At 42.2% G+C, this 24028-nt stretch overlaps 2 protein-coding genes across 5 annotated transcripts in view; one reads left to right on the top strand and one right to left on the bottom strand.

Moving 5' to 3' along the window:
* Window positions 1-8617, top strand: part of kcnh3 (potassium voltage-gated channel subfamily H member 3) — a 72453-nt gene extending 63836 nt beyond the window's left edge. For 2 of the 3 annotated variants that reach the window (XM_062971021.1, XM_003223227.4), the window contains exons 10-15: window positions 2251-2500; window positions 3327-3541; window positions 5099-5382; window positions 5904-6007; window positions 6125-6192; window positions 7283-8617. In XM_062971021.1, the coding sequence (XP_062827091.1) occupies window positions 2251-2500; window positions 3327-3541; window positions 5099-5382; window positions 5904-6007; window positions 6125-6192; window positions 7283-7852 (1491 nt within the window). In that variant the 3' untranslated portion in view covers window positions 7853-8617. Of the gene's footprint in view, window positions 1-2250; window positions 2501-3326; window positions 3542-5098; window positions 5383-5903; window positions 6008-6124; window positions 6193-7282 lie in introns of those variants that run through there. The other variant, XM_062971022.1, reaches the window with a different exon arrangement.
* Window positions 8618-10008: 1391 nt separating this feature from the next.
* mcrs1 (microspherule protein 1) lies at window positions 10009-22050 on the bottom strand. 2 transcript variants are annotated; one of them, XM_003223187.4, is made up of 15 exons: window positions 21908-22050; window positions 19712-19802; window positions 18954-19083; window positions 18119-18257; window positions 17704-17862; window positions 17006-17115; window positions 16073-16181; window positions 15617-15755; window positions 15448-15523; window positions 13870-13898; window positions 13397-13489; window positions 13095-13177; window positions 11776-11863; window positions 10968-11095; window positions 10009-10518 (listed from the first exon to the last, which is right to left on the bottom strand). In XM_003223187.4, the coding sequence occupies exons 3-15, from the start codon at window positions 19061-19063 to the stop codon at window positions 10432-10434; spliced, it is 1350 nt and encodes a 449-aa protein (XP_003223235.2). In that variant the 5' UTR covers window positions 19064-19083; window positions 19712-19802; window positions 21908-22050; the 3' UTR covers window positions 10009-10431. The 2 variants fall into 2 exon arrangements, with proteins under 2 accessions (XP_003223235.2, XP_062827093.1); XM_062971023.1 differs by lacking the exons at window positions 18119-18257; window positions 19712-19802; window positions 21908-22050 and having other exon boundaries at window positions 18954-19084.
* Window positions 22051-24028: the final 1978 nt, after the last annotated feature.

The following is a 24028-nucleotide window of genomic DNA, read 5'->3' as shown; positions in this document are numbered from 1 at the left end:
TAAGGAAGTTGATGCTTCTATGCACCGGGTTAGTTTGTGAGATCACTAGTAATTCACGGTTTGGGCAGGCTGTGCACACTTACTGCTAAAAATAAAGGGAATGGGGTGTGGGGGGGGGGAGCACAAAATGTTGCACCCAAAAATTGTCTATATTATTCAGATTGTGTAAACATGCCTCTTGCATAGTTTTATTCTGCTACCCTTGTCCCTGAATAAGAGCAACAGATTGTAATGTTTTTAAATGGTAATACAGTAGGGCTGTGGCGCAGGCTGGAGAGCAGCTGCAATGAATCACTGCAATGAATCACTCTGACCAGGAGGTCATGAGTTCGAGGCCCGCTCGGAACCTATGTTTGTCTGTCTTTGTTCTATGTTAAAAGGCAGTGAATGTTTGCCTATATGTGTAATGTGATCCGCCCTGAGTCCCCTTCGGGGTGAGAAGGGCGGAATATAAATGCTGTAAATAATAAATAAATAAATAGAGTCTCACTTACCCAACATAAACGGGCCGGCAGAACATTGGATAAGTGAAAATGTTGGATAATAAGGAGGGATTAAGAAAAAAGCCTATCTATATATATAAAAGGGTAATGAAATTTCAGCCTAGGACAAAACAACAAAACTACACATCCCAGAAACACTAAACTTGGCAGCACAACCCCTCATCCATGCCTCTATGTTCATACAACAAAAAGAAAAGAAAAATAAAGTCCTTATTAGAGGGAGAGGAATAATTGTTTTTACCCAATTGCTGCCAGTTAGAAGGCTAAGCTCCGCCCAGGGTACAGGCAGAGTTAGGCCTCACTTAGGCCTCTTCTACACTGCCTATAAAATACAGATTATCTGATTTTAACTGGATTATATGGCAGTGTAGACTCAAGGCCCTTCCACACAGCTATATAACCCATTTATAATGGACTTAACGTCAGGGGAAAGCCTTTATCCTTTACCTTAACTACCACCAATTCCTCAATACTTTATTTCCCATACCACCAGACTTTGCCACAGCAACGCGTGGCCGGGCACAGCTAGTTAAACATAAAATTACATTATGATTTTACAAATTAAGCACCAAAACTTCATGTTTTACAACAAATTGACAGAAAAAGCAGTTCAATACACTGTAATGTTATGCAGTAATTACTGTATTTACAAATTTAGCACCAAAATATCGCAACATTTAATACAAAAATGTTGACTGCTGGATAATACAGAACGTTGGATAAGTGAAGGTTGCATAAGTGAGACCCTACTGTATGTATTAATTTTTAATTCAATCTATTTTAAGCTTAGTTTTGTATGTATTAAGGCACTGAATAATTGTCACATGTAAGCCACCTTGAGTCTCCTTCGGGGTGGAGAAAGGCGGGGTATAAATAGGGCAAATTAATAAATAAATAAATCTCACAAAGAGAATTTTATTCAGTCTCCCCACATTTCATGATGCTGACATCTTTTCAGAGCATGTTCTTGCAGCCATAATTTCTAGGAACTTGCTTTAAAATGAAACAGTGGAACTGCAGCTGACATCACACCTCAACATAGGCTATTCTGAGTAGAGCTGATGAAAGTTGCAGTCCAAGAGCATGAGGCCACCCACAAGTTATACATTCTTCTTTATAGTGGCAAGTGGCAACTATATTGTGATGGTAGCTCCTTCGGATTTTTTTTGAATGTGTCCAAAACATTGGGGAAAGCAGAAATAGTGCTGATATTTATTTATTTATTGGCCGCCTCTTCTTGCGGCTCGAGGCAGGATAAAAGGTAAAGGTTTCCCCTGACGTTAAGTCTAGTCATGTCTCACTCTGGGGGTTGGTGCTCATCTCCATTTCTAAGCTGAAGAGCCGGTGTTGTCCGTAGACACCTCCAAGGTCATGTGGCCGGTATGACTGCATGGAGCGCCGTTACCTTCCCACCAGAGCAGTACCTATTGATCTACTCACATTTGCATGTTTTCAAACTGCTAGGTTGGCAGGAGCTGGAACTAACAGCGGGCGCTCAAGCCGCTCCCGGGATTTGAACCTGGGACCTTTCAGTCTGCAAGTTCAGCAGCTCAGCGCTTTAGCGCACTTCGCCACCGAGGCAGGATACATTGTTAAAATAAAACAAAGCACTATAATACATATAAAATATAATAAATACACACAGGTAAAATGCATCTTAAAGTATTTCAAAAAAGGCAGGTAAAATTGACTGCCAACCCTCTTTCTGTCCCTGTTTTCCCCTCCCATTCTCCTCTGCATTTACCAGCTGCTGCAGAGCCTCCCAGATGAGCTGCGTGCCGACATTGCCCTGCACCTGCACAAGGACCTGCTCCAGCTCCCTCTCTTCGAGGGGGCAAGCCGGGGCTGCCGACGCTCCCTTTCACTCAGTGTCCGTACTTCCTTCTGCACACCTGGGGAATACCTGATCCGGCAGGGGGATGCACTTCAGGCCGTCTATCTTGTCTGCTCAGGCTCCATGGAGGTGCTCAAAGATGGCACTGTCCTGGCTATCCTAGGTATAGTGCTTATATTTTTTTCCCCCATCCGATATGACAGAGCTGAGAACTGAGCTTTTTGTGCATGTGGATGTGCATGTGTGACAGAGTTTGGAAATAAATAAAGAGTGGATGACTACAAAACTCCAGTGGGGAGGCACTGGGAGCTAAGCTGGAATATTTTCTTTGACATGCCATATTTCCATGGGCACCATGTACAGAGGACACGTTTAAATGTGAACTCCATCAAAGGCATTCCTGAATATTATACCCTTAAGAAAGACCTGCCCTTGACATTTAAAAGGAATGCTTTCCAATAGTTGCACCCAAACCCTTGCCCATTTGGTTTTCCTTTTCCAAATCCAGGGGTTGGAAATACAGTAGAGTCTCACTTATCCAACATAAACGGGCCGGCAGAATGTTGGATAAGCGAATATGTTGGATAATAAGGAGACATTAAGGAAAAGCCTATTAAACATCAAATTAGGTTATGATTTTACAAATTAAGCACCAAAACATCATGTTATACAATAAATTTGACAGAAAAAGTAGTTCAATACACAGTAATGCTATGTAGTAATTACTGTATTTACGAATTTAGCACCAAAATATCACAATGCATTGAAAACATTGACTACAAAAATGTGTTGGATAATCCAGAACGTTGGATAAGTGAGACTCTACTGTATTACTGTTCAGGACTATATTTCCCAGAGTCCATAGTTCTGGCTCTGCAGGTGTGTGAATTACTGTAGTCCAGAAAAGTAACTTTCCCAAGCTGTGAGACACATGTCAATCAGGATTAGAACGCATGCATTTTTGCTGATTTCCCTTTTTCTTCTGCTAGGAAAGGGGGACCTGATTGGTTGCCACATCTCATCCAGGGACCGGGTGGTTCCAGCCAACGCAGATGTGCGAGGTCTGACCTACTGTGACCTGCAATCCCTGAGCCTGCCGGGCCTCCTTGCGAGCCTCAAACTCTACCCAGAATTTGCCAGAAAATTTCTCCAGGAGCTGCCCTGTGAGCTCAGTTACAACCTGGGAGGGGGAAGCAACCTTCCAGTGAGTGGAAGTGACTACACAAACTACAATAGTAAATGATGGGGCAGGAGTTGCTTCTGACTCTATATGCCCTTCGTATCAGCCTATCAACCATAGCTGGAATTCTAGATTAGCTACTTGGTTAAGAAGATACAACTTTAACATTTGTGACCCTGGTCCATTTTAGAAGCCAACCACCAGATTGGGTGAAACTGTTGGGAATTAAGAGTTTGCTGAATGTTACCTTTTTATGAAACTTTACAAAAGTTCAAACTGTTAAGAATTAGCCTTCTTTTAGCAAAGTACCATACAAGCATACCTCAAGCTCACCTTGCTTTCCTAAATTGAAGCTGACTCAAAAACAAGAAATGCAAGCAGTTTTAAGTTATAAATTTAGAAAAGCAGCTTTTCCACTTACAGTGTTCCCTCACTACTTCGTGGTTCACTTTTTGCGGATTCGCTGTTTCATGGTTTTTCAATAAACTCTAAAAGACTATTATAAATCATAAAAAATTACAATTTTACAGCCTAAGGAAGGGAGGAAGGAGAAGCTGAAGGAAGGGAAATGAGCCCAAGCGGCAATGGGAGGAGAAGGAGGCGATTTATCAACACATGATTAGTCAATAAAGATTAAAATAGTGTATAACTACTAAAATAATGTATAAATATTAAAATAAATATAGTGTCCCTACTTCGCGGATTTTCACTTATTGCGGGTGATCCTGGAAACTAACCCCAGCGATAAGTGAGGGAATATGCATATCTTGTTGGTAGATAAGCAAAGCATGGCTGAAGAGAGGAAAAAAAGATCTGAAAATTGAAGAGAGTTTCATGTTCTGTTACATGGAACTATAGGAAAGCAATGGGAAAGGGAAAGAAAGTCATGACTTCTCTGCATATGTGTTTGTCATGAATAAATTAGTATTTTCCAAAATACTAATGCTAAGCCATGAAACCATTCCCAGACGGTGGAAAATTAAGGGGATTCACAGCCTCATTATTTTTAAAATACATATATATGAAGAGTTGTGTGAAACATAAGTGAAGTGAGTTTGTGTTGAAGGAGGAATAATTTTCTTAAAGGTAAAGGTTTTCCCCTGACATTAAGTCGTCGTGTCCGACTCTGGGGGGTTGGTGCTCATCTCCATTTCTAAGCCCAAAAGCCGTTGTCCATAGGTGCCTCCTAGGTCATGTGGCCAGCATGACTGCATGGAGCACCGTTACCTTCCTGTTGGAGTGGTACCTATTGATCTACTCACATTTGCATGTTTTTAACTGTTAGGTTTGCAGAAGCTGGAGCTAACAGCAGGATTGCACCCTGCTCCCTGGATTCGAACTGTTGACATTTCGATCAGCAAGTTCAGCAACTCAGTGGTTTAACCCACTGTGCAACTGACAAAGAATTAGTTTCATTATTTGGAGGGTTTTGTGGGGAAGGATCATGTTTCTAGTGCATTTAGGCACAACAAGGGAAGCATTCTTCTTTCCCTCTGAACCATCAGTAGAGCCTAGTGCAGAAAGGAGGGCAGGCTGTGGTGGAACATGTAAGGGTTGCTCACTCATGTCATTTCTTTGCAGGCAGAGTCTCCATCGCCGAGCAGCAGAGAACCCACCACTCTTCTCTCTGTAGTGGGGAAGGATACTAATGCCTCATTCCCTCCACATCACCGAAGCCCCTGCGTGCCCCCAGAAGCAGTGGATGAGCCCTCCAAACCCTTGTTCCCTTCTGTCTCTGGAACCTCCAGCCATCAGATGCCACGTTCAGGTTTTCCTCGCCATCCACCCTCAGAAGCGTCCTTGCGTCCCACAGCGTTGCGTCTGAATAGTGCCCCGTGCAGTGGCCCCCCAGAGCTCAGCCCCAGGTAAGGAAGACAGAAAGCAGACAGGGACAGACAGTCTGCTTGAATGGGAGCCAATCAGACACTTCTCTTTCCTGCCTTCATCTAACTTGAAATTATCTTTTGCATTTCTAAAGCACAGTCATTTGTATTTTGCATTCAGCCTATCAATTAATATATAGACATGTCTATAAACATTGCAACACAGCCCCTTTTTGAGTCTCAGAAGTAGGACCAGGTGAGAAACTGTGGAAGTGATTTTTTTAACTTTCTGACCTACTATGAAACTTGTGATGGTTTCACTAAAGGGAAAAAGAAATAATCTCTGTCTCCATGCTGTCGTTCTCTTGTCGACACAGCTGACCCATCTGAGGTACTTGGCCCTCAGGATTCTCTCACATCTGTCAAAACTTCTCACTTTTTTGCAGGTTAAGGCTTCTATTCAGATAAACATGTGCATGCACGTTCATCTGCCAGTGCAAATGCCTTTTTCTTGCTCCCTGCTTATTAGATGTTCTCCCCTCTCCCTGCTTCTCCCACTGAAGGGTTGTAGACGGCATCGAGGATGGGTCTGGCTCCGACAAACCCCTTTTTAGTTTCTGGCTTGGCCCTTCAGGCGCAGACTACAACAGCCCTTCACCTGGCACAGGTAAACTTTTTGCATAGTATTTTCTGTGCCGCACTGAGCACATGGGACAAAAGATTACTAGTATTGTATTAGATTATTTCCTCCTATTTTTTCAATCAAGCCTTTTTTTTTTTACAGACAGCGGCCTCCTCACCATCCCCCCAGAGCTGTCCAGTGCTGACACTATTGAGAAACTGCGCCAGGCGGTGAGAATTAGTTAATACATTTACCAGTACTGAATGGGCCCTGCTATTCCAGCCTGCAAGTGATTCCACACCTAAATGCTGTCAAGCAAGGGGAATACTGCAGATATAAAAGAAGCATGCCAGGAATAGGGCTAGACCTTCTCTGTCATGTTGGACCATTCTTAACATATGAGCTTGTATTTACTGCCTAAATTGGTGAAGTCATTCTAGCTCTTAATTCTGCTGAGTATACAAAGTGATCTCAAAAGTGCTAACTAATTTAACAGTTTATTCTTCATTTCTTGCCTCTCACTACTCATTGGCAGAGTGAAAACAGTGGCAGAGAGCTCTTGGCCCTTATATCCTGCTCTCCAAGGATAGTGGTGCTTGGCCACTGTGGGGAAAGAGGACTATATTGAGGTCTCTGTTCTAATCTCAAGAAATTTCCTCTTTTCTCTTCTGCCATAGAATAGAATGAATGAGCATTGTTGTTGAAGAGTTACTTCTACACCCTCTTCAATATCTTTCAGGCTAGGACACTGGTAAACAGCTGTTAGGATTTCTGGGAGTTGAAGGCCAAAAACATCTGGGGACCTCTCAGGTTGATAACCACTGGGCTAGAGCAAAGTAAAAACTTTATTAGCCACCAAAATAAGTTATTCTGATTTATAGTTATTAGCAAATATAGGAAGAGTGACACATTCAAAAGGATATTCATTTTCTAAATGAGAAGGCAAATCTACTTATTGGCCTTCTCCCTGCCTCCTCCACATTGGGTGTATAAACCTATAGGCCATGTCAAGCTTGCCAGTATCTCCAAGAGAGGAATGCTGTGTCTCAAACACAAGGCAAAAGGGTTATTTGTTTAGCAAGCTTGGGTATAGCACTGGGTTTATAGCAGTGGTTCTCAACCTAGGGTCCCCAGATGTTTTGGTCTTCAACTCCCAGAAATCCTAACAGCTGGTAAACTGTCTGGGATTTCTGGGAGTTATAGGCCAAAAACATATGGGAACCCCAGGTTGAGAACCACTGGTTTATAGCCTAAGGGTTAGGGAGAAAGGAGAGGGATGGTCAGTTCTGTTCACTCATTCCCCCTTGTATGATTCCCCAGGTGGCTGAGCTTTCTGGGCAGGTGCAACAAATGCGTGAAGGGTTGCACTCTTTGCGCCAAGCTGTCCAGCTCTTCCTTCTCTCACAGACACCAACTGAGCCGCATAGAGATCCTCCACCCTGCGGGCCTTTTCCCCATGCGGATGCTCCTGCAACTCCACTGCTGAGCCCACTCCGAGTAGAAACTGGACTCTTGCCAGCCTTCTGTTCGCATAGTGGACCTCCTGCACCCTTTCCAAATGGGGCTTGTGGCCGGATTCAGTGGATGTGGTCACCGCCGGCCGGGCAGAGCTCACCCTGGCCTGGAACGCTCTGGACCCTGGGGTCAGGAAAGGGCTCAGAAGCTGGGGCTGCCATTTCATCTGCTGGTCATGGACCCAAGGAAAAAGGGGAAAATACACAGCCACCAAATCAGAGCCAAGCGTGCTCCCCCATAGGCATCCCAGAAACCATATATACCAAGACTCAAGCCTGTGATTTTTCAAGTTTGGAGATGGTGCAGATTGGCACAGAGGAGGAAGCTACAGATATTGCCCCTTACTGGCCAGAGGTGGAAGGGACAGGCATATGAAATACCATAGTTTGGCTTGACTGTTTACATCAAGATCCATCTTTTGGATTTTCTTGGTCTAGAAAGATGCTGTCTTACAGTATGAGGTGCTACCATGTTCTGGGGAACAGCAAACATCTAAGTAGAGAGATGCTAGAAAGCAAGGCAGAGCAATTCCTGAGAAAATACAACAAAGATTTTGTTGAAGAAGTCCAGAGGAGGCTTATCATGTGGCAGAATTTGCAGAGGGCAATGGTGGCCAAATGGAAATGAGATGGAGATCAGAAACTACAGAAGACAGAAGAGGAGACTAATTTGTAATCAATTTGTAAATGGCTTTGAAAGCACATTTCAAGAAAGCTGCAGTAATTCTCACAGTAGTGATAGAAGAAAAGGATTATAAGATAACCTTTGAAGATTTCTGTAGAACGAAAGAACAAGCAATCACTATTGGCAAACGCGGACAAACTGAATCTGCTGCAGCAGGCTGTTGCCAAAAGCTAGACCCATGCTAGCTGGAATGTTGCCTGGGTTGCAGAATTACATTGTCAAACTCAAGACAGTTGAAATATGCAAAACACAAACACTCACCATATTAAAGCTTTCTTCAGGCACCTTGATTGTTATGTATCAGCTGTGGCATCAGGGAATGACTGGGAATCCCATTGTGCATGCAGTTTTCTGGTGGGAGGGCAGAACAAAGAATCGTTCTGGCCCCTTTTGATGCAAAGGCTTACAAAGATAGCAATTTTTTTATTTAATAAAAGGTAAATTTTGAACATTGAACTTTGGGTTTCTAAATATGTCACAGTAGTCAAGAGTGTGGTGTTGTATCTTTAATGTGGAGGTAAGACAGATTATTTCCAAGCCAAAAAAAGGGAAATGAATGTGAATGTGTATCATTTTGCCTCCCAGACCATTACATATACATTTTCTTAAATCACTGCTGGAGGAATAACCTCATATCCACATAATCCCAATACACCGCAAGAGCCTTCATTCCCACTGTAGAAGTTATGAAAGGTAAACTAAACTTCCATGTTTGTAATTGATGGGGCAAAGGGGCAGTGGCAAAGGTGAGCAATCAAACTTTGTTGCCAAGTAGAAATGTAGATTTATCTTTGTGAGCAAGCCTAACTCTAGCTGTAGGACCATGTTGGTTGCATTAAAAACTGACTAGGATTCACAATTGCAATAACAAATATATAACAAAGAGTTACTCATTTATGACCTATTTGTATTCAAAATTCCTATGTATTCAAGGATGTAGCAAATATGTAGATATTGGGAAAGGTCCCAAATTTGCCTTACCAATGGTGTTATTTTCTCTTGCTGAATGGGATACAGTAGCCTATTTCCACTCCCCTCCTGTGGAAGGAGGAATTAGGCATCCTGGTTCTGCTTGTGCTGGTGACCACTTGCAGCAGGGAGTGGAAATGTCATTGCTGAATCTGATCAACAGGACAGCAGGCCTCTGTCAATTGCAGTGGCAGCTGCCCAAGAAAGCAGAATCGAGGGAACTGAACTGTACAATGCAACTTAGCTAAGTTACAAAAGTAGTTACATAACTAGGTAGTTGATCCAAAAAACCAGCTAATATACTTGACCCAACAGCTAGATGCCTAAAAGATGGCAATATCATGATCCATATTAAGGCATCTTAGGTTTGGTATGTCTTTTGGTTTTAGACAGCGACCATGCATGGATCAACAACTTTAATATATACAGATTCCACTATTCAGATTACAGGTCCAAATAGATTTGGGCAAGCATCCTTTTCATGATCTCCTTCTCTGAAGTAAATGTCAAGTTAGATGGGTAAGGTAAGTTAAAGCTATCAGTCAATATTGTAGCAAAAATGCCAATGCTCTTGCAGAAGAAAATATACACTGTTGGACTTCTGTTTCTGCTTCAAATTAATAGCATAAAAATTAATAGCAAAAACATATTTGGCAAGATATTACTGTACTGTATTTTATCCATTCTAAGACACACCTTTCCCCCTATATCAACAGTTTGAAAAACAGGGTGCATTTTAGAATCGCAGGTGCTTTTTTGTATATATAAAGCTTTCTTTCCACTGGTGGTACTGAAATTCGTGGGCCTCTTACAATCAATGGCATCTCAGAAATACGGTATATTGTAAGAAGGCACCAATAAAACACAGAAGAGAGGAGTGAATATTAACTATTTTATTAGCTTACTTGACACTTACTCCTCCCCCAGTTTCCCATCTCTGAATCCTCCATGGAAGAGCGAGTCACTCTGTTGTCCCATAGAAAACCACACACAACAGGCCCATTAGCTTTGCAGGAACAGCAAAGCTCCTTCGGGGACATCCAACAAGGTGCTTCTGTCAGTTAGAGATCTTGGTTCAGTCTTGGCTTTCCCATATACACCTTCCTGCTGACGAAGCAGAGCCCCTCGTCATCCACAAAAGAAAAGGCCACTGAGAGGGTTCAGTCCTGGCCAAGGGAAAGGCAGACTGTATGAAGTGGCATCTTCCGCAGAGAGTGTGATGATAAACCCTGCTGGCAGAGGGAAAGGGGCAGGGAAATCCACATTCCAGGTCCACTGACCCCTTTGGTATGATCCAAGTTTCAGGGCTGGCCAATTTTGGCAGCCTCTGCTTTGATAAGCGCAATCAGGTCTTGGTTGATGAGAAAGACAAAACGTAAACTAGCAATCTATGGAACAAACAAAAAAAAAACAGGAACAGATCAAAATCAGAAGATGAAAAAAATAGCTCCAGCTTTTAAGTATCCTGCTCTAACCAGATCTCTGCTACCTCAGGGTCATACCCCACAAGAGATTTAAAGTATCCATGACAGGGACTCTGATGCTTCCCCAGGCAGAAGGCTGTCAGTACAGAATTGACTCCAAGATCCCTCCATTGTAGATTTCTGCCTCACAGCACTGGAGTCATACCAGGAAGAGGTGAAAAACCCTACAATCACTTCCTAAATGAAGAATACACAGGTATAGCTATCTCTTTGCAAAAGTCAGAACTATGTGCAAGTAAATATTTCTAGCATGAGGTGGGTCAACTAGGAAGATATTCCAGATACCAAATTCATCTTGTTACATGATAAGCTGTGCAAGACATAAGCACAGGCATTTTTTCTCTCAAGCTCACCTCAACCACAGAGTTGTTGCTGAGCTTCCATTTGTTTCCACAGAGGACAGGGCGCCCATCAACATAAATGGGCCGTCGGCCTTCATTGGCTAGGAAGAAGTCACCATTGTTCTTCAGCTTGATGACCCCTATGGATATAGCACACGTGGGATGATGATGAGAAATACAACATTCCAAAGGAAAATGAAGTAACCACTTCTAGGTTCTAAGACACTTTCAGGTTTTTTTAAGGCATGTTCTGAACTCAACAATTCAGGAAAGATTTAAAAACATACAAGACCTGTAGCTTCCTCAATCCCAGAAGGGGCAAAGGGCCTTCTGAAGTAAAAAAACAGGAAAAAGGCATAGGATATTGGGCAGTGTGGGCAATGTGGCCCTCCAAGGTCTGGTGAGAGAGGTGAGCACCTTGTGGCCCCTGGACATTGTCCACCCATTTTAATTGCTTTTTATTAAATGGCTAAGGCTGAAAGGCTCAACTTAACTATTGCCAAGGCAATGAATTCTTAAAGAACAGCCAAGCAGGAAAATGCTACTGCATTTGGATTTTTCATGTGCTGCTTTTGTGATACTAGGGAAGGGAAGTTGACTGGAGTTTGGAAAATTCCAGTGAATTCCTTAAAGATCTCTTATGTCCAACAATTGAACAGCATGAAACAACCCTTCTAACAGAAACCACAGAGAAATCAGAACATGGGTCTGGCTTCTCGCTCTGCTTCACATCTTAACACAGCTTGTGTAATGAAAACTCACTACTGGCTGCCAACCACTCCAACCATTCACAGCCAGTTTTCCATTCTCTATACTTTACCTTGCTTACGGGATATTTTCCAGGCCGGCCCCTCCAATGCTAGATCCACATCAATCTGATTGTCTTTGGTGGCTCTACCAAGTGTGATCTGGAAGAGGAGATGAGCAAGACTATGTACACTGTCTATTAAGAGAACCGTCATTTTGCTCTGATAAAATTACAATTCAGCAATCAAAATTAAGGAGACAAATACATACACAACCTTTCTTATTCTGCATTAACATTGTATTCTAAAATTGATTCTTATGTTGCCATTACTTACAAAAGACAATCTTGTGATTTTTGGGGGGGGGGGTAGATAAAGGTATCTCTGTATGGCTTTGCTAGAAAACCCATTTAAAAATAAGTGAAGTCTAGTTTTTCCCAAGGATATCTGAATCTGCACTAAAGACCGTGTCACGAGCAAGAGCTATTAGCACACACAATTCTGACTTCTATCAATTCTGATAGATTCAATAAAAAGTTACTGCTACCTCTCTGGATTAAATGTGGATTAAATCTGTCCTTTTATAGAGAGATTTGGCTCCAAAGCAGCTTATATACACACTGAATATTTAAAGGTATTCTGTGTTCAAGGAAAGGTCAACCTGTAAAAATACATCAAAGTAAATACTATTGTAAATGCACTGCCCTGCCAAACTATTCACCTCTTTGCATTTGCTACATTTGATTGTGTTTCAACAAGGGAGTGATGTGGATGGTACTGACATGGGCCTGTTTTGGGTTTTTTAATGCTTCATCAAAACGTTTAGCACCTTCACAGCACAGCACTTTGTCTACACCAAGTGGTAACAATGGAAATTAAATCCACTCCAGTTGTGGGTTATAACAACATGTGGAAAAGCTATACTATATATACTATACTAATATTATAATATATTGTATATATATATATGTGATATTAATATTATGATGTAATACAATGTAATAATAATTATAATTCACTGTTATAATTGTATATTTATATTACATGCAATATTACTAATAATATTGCAATATAGTCATATAATATATTTTGTGTATATGTGTGTGTGTGTGTATATATATATATACACACACACACACACACACACACACACACACACACACACACATATATATATATATATATACTTGTAAACCGCCCTGAGTCCCCTCCGGGGTGAGAAGGCTGGGATATGAATGTCGCAAATAAATAAAAGCCAAAGGGGAAAGGTCTATGAATATGCCTACCAGGATTGTAGCCGAGGACTTTTAAGAATTCAAATTCTAACCTTCTATATAAAGAAATGATCAATGCTGTCTGACCCTAAAGGAAATCAACATAAGATTGAACCCACCTCCCGAGAGCGCATGAGGTAACGCACCATCCTTCCACGCAGCACAGCCAATGTCTGGTTGTCAAAATCAGGGGAGCTCATTCCTTGGAGGAAAGGAGAAAGGAACAGTTACGACAAAAGAGGCCTTTGGAAGAAAGTGAAAGCTTTCCTTCTAGAGACCAGGTATATTGGGGGTGACTTCTTTGTCCATGCCATCAAACTCAAGGGAAGATCTTTGGGCAAAGCCTCTCCCCCTATTTCCCACCCAAAAGCCCCTCACTTTGGCGCTTCCATCAGAAGAGACCTTTTTGAACCTCTCTCACCAGTTATACTGTCCACCAGAACCTGCCATTTGTGTAGCTCTTGCTCCAACTGGCGGATTTCACGCTTCTGTCTTCGGTCTGCCACGGTCAACTCTGCCAGGAGAAAGGCAGCAGGTGTGTTGAAAAGGTATTCAAAGGAAAGATGAGATAAGCTACAGCTGAGCATAAGCTAAGTGCCCTTAGAACAGCGTTATTACACAGAAATATTGTGAGTTAAAGGAGGATGTTGTTTCCTTTCATATGGAGTATTTAAGGATCAGTGTTGCTTTTTGTTCATAATTCCCAACAGAGATTTGAATTCCTAATAGTAATTCTCATCTTCATAATTTCTTTGCATTATGTTCAAAAGCTGGCCCTCTGGGACAGGAATATAACAGCCTATTGCATAGAGCTGTGCAGGAACAGAGCTATTTGGGGAAAGGGTGTCTTTCTGTTACATGGAACCAGGTGAAAACAAGTGGAATCCAACTCACCATGCTCCAAGACCTCATCTCGTACATCTCTGCAGGAAGAAAGAGAGAGCAGCAAGGGCTTAGATAAGCCTTACGATTCTAAACTGACTCCATCTGTGCTGTTACTCATTTTGCATCTGCATTGTCTTACTTTGCTGTGAAAAGTAGGATCTACAGATACAAATTCATCAAAGAGCGCTGACTTGATGAGGACTCTGCCAAGTGTGCGGTGTAGTAACTACAATAGTGTTTAACATTGATGTTTCCAACTGGGGTGTTCCGTTGGAACAAGTTGCTAGGCACAGAATGCTGACAATTAAATTCATTGCAGATCCTAGCAAATAACTGGTATCAAGCAGAGGTTTGCAAAGCCGAAATACAAATATGTCCTCTCTCAAGAAACAGTGGGTAACTTTCAGTATCAATCTTTAGTTTTCAAATTGGCCCAATGGGACTAGCAGTGACAGGCCTGATTGTCACTGTAAACCTTAAATAAGGTTATGTGATTACACTATGTAACACAATTTGAAAAAATATATGTTACTGGTTTTAAAATGTTATTTCCTGTTTAACTGTGTAGTACTTATTTTAAAAGTAGAAACTTTGTTTTTGTGGTTGCCACAAACTATGTTTCATTATTTGAGACTTGACAAGATATTCACTGGAAAACTATAGCAAAAAGTGCTACAGGCTGTTCCGCAAAAAAAAAGTTTTTGCAGTTTAATAAACTTTTCCCAAGTTTTTATGATATAACCAATTAGGAAATGACATTTATAACCCAGGAACAAAAATAATTTCACTTAGTACTATTAATCAAGATAATTAGTCCAGTAACATCAAGGCACAGTAACCTATGTTTAATTAGGATAGTGAGGAAAAGCTATAGCTCCGGGGCAGACAATCTGCTTCATATGTCAACAGTTCCATGTTCAATGGCATTTCTAGCTAGGACTGGGAAAGAATCTTTCTTTTAAATCCTAGAAAGCCACTGCCAATCAATTGAGACAATACTACTCTATAGATATATCCATTGTTGACGTAATACAAAGACAGGATCTTAGGTTCCTGTTTATTTAAATTTATACCATGCTGTATGTTCACACACACAATAAGTAAATACTAATAATTAAATTACAGTAGAAACATACATCAATAGAAGCAGCTTCTGCTGCTACCTATAAAAAAGTGGCAGCAAAGGCAATAGCAGATTGAAACTGGCATATGATTTTTCCCAAACATGTATTTTCTTCAGCTGATTTATACAAAAATTGCTCTTTTCATGACTTCTTGAGCCAATTATGTTGACCCTACCTGAATATAAAGCAAGATCCCCTTTTTGTACGGCTCTATTCTGACAATGTACTTCTTTCTATTAGGAAGAACTTCCAACTGTGAGTGCTGTTCAGCAGTGGAACTCCCTGCCCCGGAATGTGGTGGAGGCGCCTTCTTTGGACGCTTTTAAGCAAAGGCTGGATAGTCATCTGTGGGGGGTGTTTTGAATGCGATTTTCCTGCTTCTTGGCAGGGGGTTGGACTGGATGGCCCGTGAGATCTCTTCCAAATCTAGGATGCTATGATTCTATGATTCCCTTCCACTTACTTCAGTTTGCTGTCGTCTATCATGTCTTCAGCATCAGAGAAGTTGAGCACTTGGTCCCCTTTGGGCAGTGGCTGAACTGCAAGTGACGAGAGAAGGAAAGGGCAGATTAGACTCCTAGCACAAGCCTCAACTTCTGCAGCTGCGAGGAAAGTGGGATGTTTGGCTTTACCTGTCTGATCATCCAGGAGATAATACTGCTTCATGAGTTGCCAATGTGTCTGGAGCACCTTGGCTGTGCGAGAGGGGTAGAAAACCTCTGGGTGTTTGTGCAGCAGGTCTTGGAAGATATCCAGGGTGGGCTGGCTGGTCTGGGACAGAGAGGGAGGAGAGCATCAAGCACAAATAACCCCTTTATTATAAGGGCTACTCAATATGTTAATTTTTGTTAAAAGGAATCTTAGGGTCAGATATAAATGCAATTCTAGAATAGTCAACTTATGTTCTCTTGGAAGACCATGAGAGTGAAATTTATAAGCAACCACACAAAACATACAACTGCCTGTTCATTTCTCTTGGGAATATATGTACATATTAGAAAAAAGAAGGGAGAAAGTGAAACCCCCTGGTGTATATTATTTTAAATAAACAGGGCTGGATTTTCAAATAACCAGTTTTTGTTTCTTACCGATCCTACTTTGCTCAGCAGCTGCTCTTCTGCTTTGCTGAAAAGTACTTTGCTCTGAATAGAGGCAATGGCTTCAGGATGCAACTGCCGCATGGCCTGGCAGGAGAGCCTGAAAAAAGAGAAAAGGGCAGAATTGTCCCAGTGCATTACTTTCAAGTATGCATAAAAGCTCTGGGCAGCTCAGCATTTCTTGCTGTAGAGCTAGTAATGAGGAAAGCAAAAGGGATCTCCAAGCCATCTATCAATCATGCAGTTATGAAAGACAAAGGAAGTCTCCCTCTTATCCAACCTTGATAAAGAATAAGGGAATATGTATTTCTGAAATTATAAGACAAGAATGATTGTAAGATGCATTGTAATTTCAGAACAATCGTCAACAACAACAAAAATACATAAGATACACCCATGCACCCCATTTTTAGAGATGTTTCTCTAGGAAAAAAGTGAGTCTTAGAATTGAAGAAATACAGTACGTTTTACAGAGTCTCCAGCAGAAGAAATACATCCTTAACAGACCTTAATTGCCTCTGCAAAGTGATACCAAAATGGAGAAAACAAAAGACAAACACTATAGGCTTTGCAACATTCTAGTCCGCGTTCATCCCTTCCTATCAGAATGTACTCGAAAATAAACTCCACTGACATTTTAAAATGACACCAACATAAAAACATTAAGTCTCCTTGGTTTTGAACATAAGATACATGTAAATTCCTCTTTTAATATTAAAGAATTTGTTTCCCACTACAGGCTGATCTGTTGCTATTTCTCTGCAGGAGACAGCTCACTGCTATTAGATTGAGAAGGAAACATTTTGACACTTCCCTGTCCTTGGAAACAAGACATCACCTTGGGAAAACTTAGGCTATGAGGGGTCAAGAACCAGTTCAATCCCCACTTTTCCCATGGCACTTTTTGGTAACAAGAGGACTTACTTGGAGATCACAGGGTCGTAGAGCAGAGCATACCATCTCTCTTGGATTTCTCTCAAGTTGAAGCGACAGCTGAACTTCACCCCCAGGTGCACAGAGGTCAAGTCATTTGTCTGCAGGGAAAGAGGAAGGAGAGAAAATGAGAATGCCCCCCTTCTTTCCTAACATGCAGAAATAGCACAACAATCCATAAACTTCACTGAGACAAATACAAGAGATGCCCATTTAAGGGGGTAAGCAAATAAGATATGTTCTGACTTTGGAAAAATAGCCTGTAAAAAAAGGCGCCAGCATACTTTTAACTTCAACGCTTTTTATATTCAAGAGTTTAATACAGTGGAGGATAAGGAGGAGATACTGTTACATTGCAAGGAAGGCAAGCAAAGGATGGAGAGAACATACGGAAGCTACCATCTACGAAGTCAGACCAATGCTCCATTTGCTACAGTCCTGACCACACCAGGATTCTTCAGATATTGCAGGACTAGAAATTTCATCAAGCTAAAACTGATGGAACATATTACCAAAAAGAAGGGTTTCAAGCTACGACATAGTTAAATAAATAGAGAGAGGACACTGCTTGTTAGTCTCATGCAAAGTACTTCACTCAAGGAGAAAATGGCACATAAGTTATTCAAAAATACTTCCTGATCAATTTTTTAAAAAATGTCTTTCTCCCTAATCTAATCACATTCCACTACCTGAAGGACAGCATTGATGAGCAGGAGATCATCGGTGGGTTTCCAGCGGCCCAAATCTTTGGTGACCTGCAAGGGCTGCTTGCTTTTCTTCATCCGTTTAGCGAGGCTAGGATTTGGAGCTGGGCTCGGAGTAACAGGTGTAGAGATGGATTTGGACACCTGAGGAGGCAGAGAGATCATCATATAGATGGTAGCAACAGACTCAGGAGAAAGGACAACCAAAAGGCAACAGAGACCTTTGTCACAAATTGGCAAGTGCACATTTCATTGCAAGATTATAGAGTGGCATCTACAACAACAAAAGGAGGCCACTGTTGAATTCTAGGAAGGTTTTTAAAGCATGACCTTTAGATCTCCTGGTAAAAGAGAGATCCTGCTGGCTCTTAGCCATCACAGGGGCTGTCACACAACCCACCTTTTTCTTCTCACTGGAAGAAGGCTCACTGCCTGAGCAGCGCCCAGGTTCCACCCCACTAGGGCCCTTGGCCCGGCTGGATGATTTGGCCAGGCTGCTCTCTACCAATTCATCATCAAACTTCTTCCGCTTGATGAACCTGGAACAGTGAAGATCCACATTACCATATTCTATTAAAAGTAGTTATTCTGCCACCACAGCACGGGTGCAAACAATATCAACATCAATGGAAGTTAATGGAATTTCCTAAAAGCAAAAGCCTATGAAGGCATTCAGAACGATCACTTCACTTGAAAGAGTTTGCTAAAAAAAGCCACCAACCAACCAAACATCCTGGTCTGTATGTAAAATTACTCAGGTAGCATGTCATAGCTCTGAAAGCAGCACCTGGTTCTCTAATTTCTAATTCAACTAGCATCAGGTCTGCATTATTTATATAATCCCAGGTTTGGGGTTGCTTTTACAAATTAGATGAAGGAAGCATTTTGGCTTAATTCATTTCTTCCCCTTAAAGTGTACTGTCTAAAGCATGCTACAAACTCTGTCGAGAATTTCAGAATATGATGCTCTCATCTACGAAAAGTAGATACAAGAATGTATATCACTGCTTCAGATGTTCTAAAAGAATAAATATAGATTTTATTATATTCAGGTTCTCCTCTCAAAATACCACTTTTGCAAATGAAAGGCACCAGACTGTAGCTCTTAATTTCTAGATAAAAAGAACAAGCAAGCAACATATCCAATTCAAAGGCTCCACTCTCCAAGAGGGATGCTCAGACATAAACTTCCCCCTTTCCCCCTAGATTGTTCACTAACAGAACCAAATGGTTACCTGGAAGAACTGCGCCGTTTTGGAATGGCACCAGAAACCTGTGAGGAGCTCCTTTTCTGTCCAGCCAGAGACTCTTCGTCTTCAGAGCGGCTCGCTGTGCCTGACGCCATCAGTCTAGGATCCAACACGTCTGTCAGGGAAAGAATATAGAAAAAGTCTTTGATACAACATTAATGTAGGTTTGATCAACTTTATATAAATGATATTGGATACATCCGAGAAAATGTTTCTAATGTTTCACACAATATTTATGGATTGATCTTGAAAAATTAAACCCTTCTGTTAATTGCAAGTAGGCATGTACCGGGGGGGGGGGGGGGGGCTTGAGGGGCTTCAGCCGCCCTGCCCCCCTGAAATTCTCAGGGTGGTCCGCGAGAAGGCCTTATTCATAGCATGATCTGATCACCATGCTCAATATATCCCATATGCATGGGGGTATTGGGATAACAATACACAAGTTTTGCTAAGGTAGATCCTCTCACTCAGACTCATTATCTGCTTTGAACTGGATTATATGAGTCTACACTGGCATATAATCCAGTTCAAAGCAGATAATCTGGATTCTATATGGCAGTGTAGAAGAGATCTTAGAGCTGTCACACCAATCGTAGCTGCAGAGAAAAAATCCCTATCTACAATGGGATGTCTCCAGGGACAAGGCTGGGTCAGCAACAAAATAATGGCCTGATCATTCTGGGGATAATGTAACTGATTGCAAGAGGCTGTACTCTGTCTCTCAAATCAAATGGACCACTCACCAACAGGACCTCAGTCTTGTTAGGATTGAGCTTCGCTTTATTGGCCCACATCCAGTCCATCACTGATCCCAGGCGCCAATTCAGCACTCACCTAATCAAATGAAAAAGAATTAGGAGTCATTAGCTGAGTAGAGGCACCACATCCCTAATTTTTGGACAGTTTCACTGGGAGGAGAGAGTTCATGCTGATGCTTGAAACATATTTTATTAAATTTATTAAATACATAAACACATACATAGCAGAAAATATACAGAAACAACACAAATAGCAAGATATAGGTAAGCAGAAAAGAAAGAATAAATAGTACTATCTGACATAAACCTAACCTCATTACACCTGCCTTACAAAAAAAAACCCTATTACTAAGCAAATCTACCTGTACTCACCCTGACCCCACTTTTACTGCTGGGTAGGTACCCATCTACAGGAGGCCACAATGGGTTAAACCACTGAGTTGCTGAACTTGCCGATCAAAAGGCCAGCGGTTCGAATCCGGGGAGTAGGGTGAGCTCCTACTGTTAGTCCCAGCTTCTGCCAAGCTAACATTCTGAAAACATGCAAATTTGAGTAGATCAATAGGTACCGCTCAGGCGGGAAGGTAACGGCACTCCATGTAGTCATACTGATGTGACCTTGGAGGCGTCTACGGACAACACCACATCTTCAGCTCAGAAGAGCCGGTACCTGTTGATCTACTCACATTTGCATGTTTTCGAACTGTTAGGTTGGTAGAAGCTGGTGCTAACAGCAGGAGCTCACCTCACTCCCCAGATTCAAACCACTGACCTTTTGATCAGCAAGTTCAGCAGCTCAACAGTGTAACCCACTGTGCTCTCCTGTAGATGGGTAGGTAGCAGTAAAAGTGGGTTAAGGATGAGTACATGGAGATGACCACCAACTCCCAGACATGACTAGACTTAATGTCACGGGGAAACCTTTACCTTACTATAGGTAGTCTTCAAGTTACAAACAACATAGGTTCTGTAGGTTTGTTCTTAAGTTGCATTTGTTTGTAAGTTGGAACAGTTAATTTTTAAGTGTAAACTCCACCCAAATATATATATTAGCATGAGGAAGGGTTAACACACCCCTGTTGTGCTTGTCTTGCTGTCTGTGCCTGTGTTCAGAAGATTTCACCTCGCTTTTTGTCCTTGTGAGAATTGGATTTTGAAAAATTTGGCTTGTTTTGGAAACAAGGAGTGGTGAAAAAGCTTCAGTGGAGATGCCTTTTCCCCATGATAACTCTTCAAGGAGTGAATTTCCCTTCCAAGGAGTAGATTTCTCTCACTTCTTGTCATCTCACGCCTGTTCTTAACTACATATTGTTTGTAAGGCAGATGTTTGTAACTTGGGGACTGCCTGTGTGTGTATATATTCACCACCTTAAAATTGACTTTCCCTTTATGAAGACATTAAACATCCTTGAAGACAAAACTAAATCCAGTAAGACGTGATTCTATGAATAAAGTTTTGCTAAAATAACTTTTGATCAGGCTGTTTCTGTGCCCATACAGGTTTGAGGTTACATTAGGAATATCTTCCATGTCAGCCTTGTCTGCCTATGTATCAGAATTAATGCAATTAATTTGACACCACTTTAATTGCATAGGCTCAATGATAATAGAATCACGGGAGATATAGTTTTACAAAGTCTGCCAAAGGGAACTGGGGCCTCAGCAAACTACAACTCCCTGATTGCATAGCACTGAACCATAGCAGCTAAAGTAGTACCGATGTGCATTAATTCTACAGTGTAGGCGCATCCTGGGGTGGCCTGTCTCTACCCATAACCTACCTCACAGGTTTGTTTTGAAGATTAAAACCAGCGCTGAAAAATTTCCTATACTGAATCACAGAATAATAGAGTTGAAAGAGACCAATATGGGCCATTTAGCCCAACCCCTTGCTTTCAGTTCTTCGGGGGGAAGGCAGAACACAAAGGTAGTAACAACGGACTAGACGCCAACTGCACCGTACAGCCCGCGCATGCGCACTATCTTGCTAAAGTTTCGCCGTAACGGCCCTAAAGGGACGGGAAAGGTACGCATGCGCCGTCCTACCACACACTCCGGAGTCTCCGGTTGCGCATGCGCTTCCCACCCGCCCCAACTGAATCAAGCTGCCTATTTTTAACCCACTTCTGCGGCGCTTAGAAAGCCTATTTGCCCCACTGTTTCACCGTTCTCGACGCTTACCACGACTGCGGCCTCCTTACAGCATCCATCTCCGAAGCCCGACCAAAAGCTGAATCACTTCCGGATGACGAGGAGACAAACGCATGACAAGTCCCCACCCATTTCCGCTTTGCCATAGAGGCAACCCAATGAAGTCGGGAAGAGCGGCTCTCTCTTCGGCCTGTGCGGGGCGGCCATGTTTGTTACGGGCATGCTCTGAAGGTGGCATCTCTTTTACCCTGTAGACTGGATCCAGCTTAACACCACTTGTAACTTCCATGGCTCAATGCTATGGAATCATGGAGAGTTGCAGTTCAGTGAGGCGGAGAAGGCTAAAGTCCTTGCCAAACTACCACTCCCACGATTCCATAGCATTGAACAGCTAAAGTGGTATCAAACTGCATGAATTCTATAGTGTAGGCCAGGCATGGGCCAACTTGGGCCCTTCGGGTGTTTTGGACTCCAACTCCCAGCATTCCTAACAGCCTCAGGCCCCATCCTTTTCCCCCTCAGCCGCTTAAGTGGCTGAGGGGGAAAAGGAAAGGGACTGAGGGTGTTAGGAATGGTGGGAGTTGGAGTCCAAAACACCCGAAGGGCCCAAGTTAGCCTATGCCTGGTGTAGATGCATCCTATGGCTTTCTCTTAAAGTGAGATCCAAGACGAAATGATGCGAAGCCCAAAAGGCAATTAAACGTTAATTGCACATCATCGTAGGTCCGTCATAAATGAATTCAGGTAGGCTGCATTGCTAAACTGCAGATACTGGGGTCCTAAAGGATGGAACTTCTGGAGTTTAATGGAGTTGGCCTGCTTTGTAGCTTAAATCTTCCTTATCTGAAATACTGGGGAACACAAGTGTTCTGGATATGGTTTTTTTTCAGCAAATTTTGGAATATTTGCTTATTCAGAACGAGATATTTTGGAGATGGGATTGTAGGCTAAACGTGAAATTAATTTATTTTTATATAAGGCAGTCCCCATGTTAGAATCAAGATAAGTTCTCGGTTGCTATGAGTTTTCTAGGCAATATGGCCATGTTCCAGAAGCATTCTCTCCTGACCTTTCGCTCACACCTATGGCATGTATCCTCAGAAGTTGTGAGGTCACAACCTCTGGAACATGGCCATACAGCCCGGAAAACTCACAGCAACCCAGTGATTCTGGCCATGAAAGCCTGCGACAACACAAGTGTAACTCTTAAGTGTAACTCCAACTCTGTCTCTGTATATATGTGTGTGTGTGTGTGTGTGGCATAGGAAAGGGTATTGTTTTTCTTTCTGTGCTCCTGTTCAGAATATTCTCCTTCACGCTCTCTCCCTGGGATAACGATTTTGAACAAAATTGGTTTGTCATGGAAACAAAGCTCCAGTGGGTTCACCTTTTCCCCATGATAACTCTTTCAGGAGTGAATTTCCCATCCTAGGGGCCAGGCTTAGCACAGCAAGCTAAACCACTGTGCTGCAGAAAGATCTTGCTGATTGAAAGGATTGTGGGTTGGGGGTGAGCACCCGCCATTAGCCCCAGCTCACCTGCCCACCTAGCAGGTCAAACGCAGAAAAGTGAGTAGATAAATAAGAACTGCTTTTAGCAGGGAGGTTATAAAGGCACCCTTAAGGGCATTGATTGGGAGGAGGAAGCTCTTCGGCATGGAAAATGGAGCGACAGCAACCCCCACCCCCCAGACAGCCAGAGTCGAGCACAGCCTCTAAGATGCTGGAAATAAGATGGGAAAAACCGTTTTCACCTCTTCTGTGTTGTCTTTGTTAATTGCATAATCAGCATCGAATGTTTGCCGTATATGTGTTCTGTAAAGCCACTGTGAGTCCCCTTCGGGGTGAGAGGGCAGAGTATAAATTCTGTAAATAAATAATAACTTGCCCCCAACGGGGTCAATGTTAAAACCTCTTTTAAGTTGGATAATGAAAGGTATGTGTGCCAAATGCAGTCCAGCTTCATCAAGCCATTTAGATACCTTTGTGGTACAAACCAACAAACATACTTTGACATAGAGAAGATATTGCACATTAAACAGTCTGTGTACATTGAACATCCAGAAAGCAAAGATGTCACTATCTCAGCCATCCAAGGGAATAATTTTGGAGCATTTCATGTTTCCAAATATGGGGATACTCAAGCTGAAAT

This window comes from Anolis carolinensis, chromosome 2 (genome assembly GCF_035594765.1).
Source record: "Anolis carolinensis isolate JA03-04 chromosome 2, rAnoCar3.1.pri, whole genome shotgun sequence".
Lineage (NCBI taxonomy): Eukaryota > Metazoa > Chordata > Lepidosauria > Squamata > Dactyloidae > Anolis > Anolis carolinensis.
This window is presented reverse-complemented; position numbering and strand designations above follow the sequence as displayed.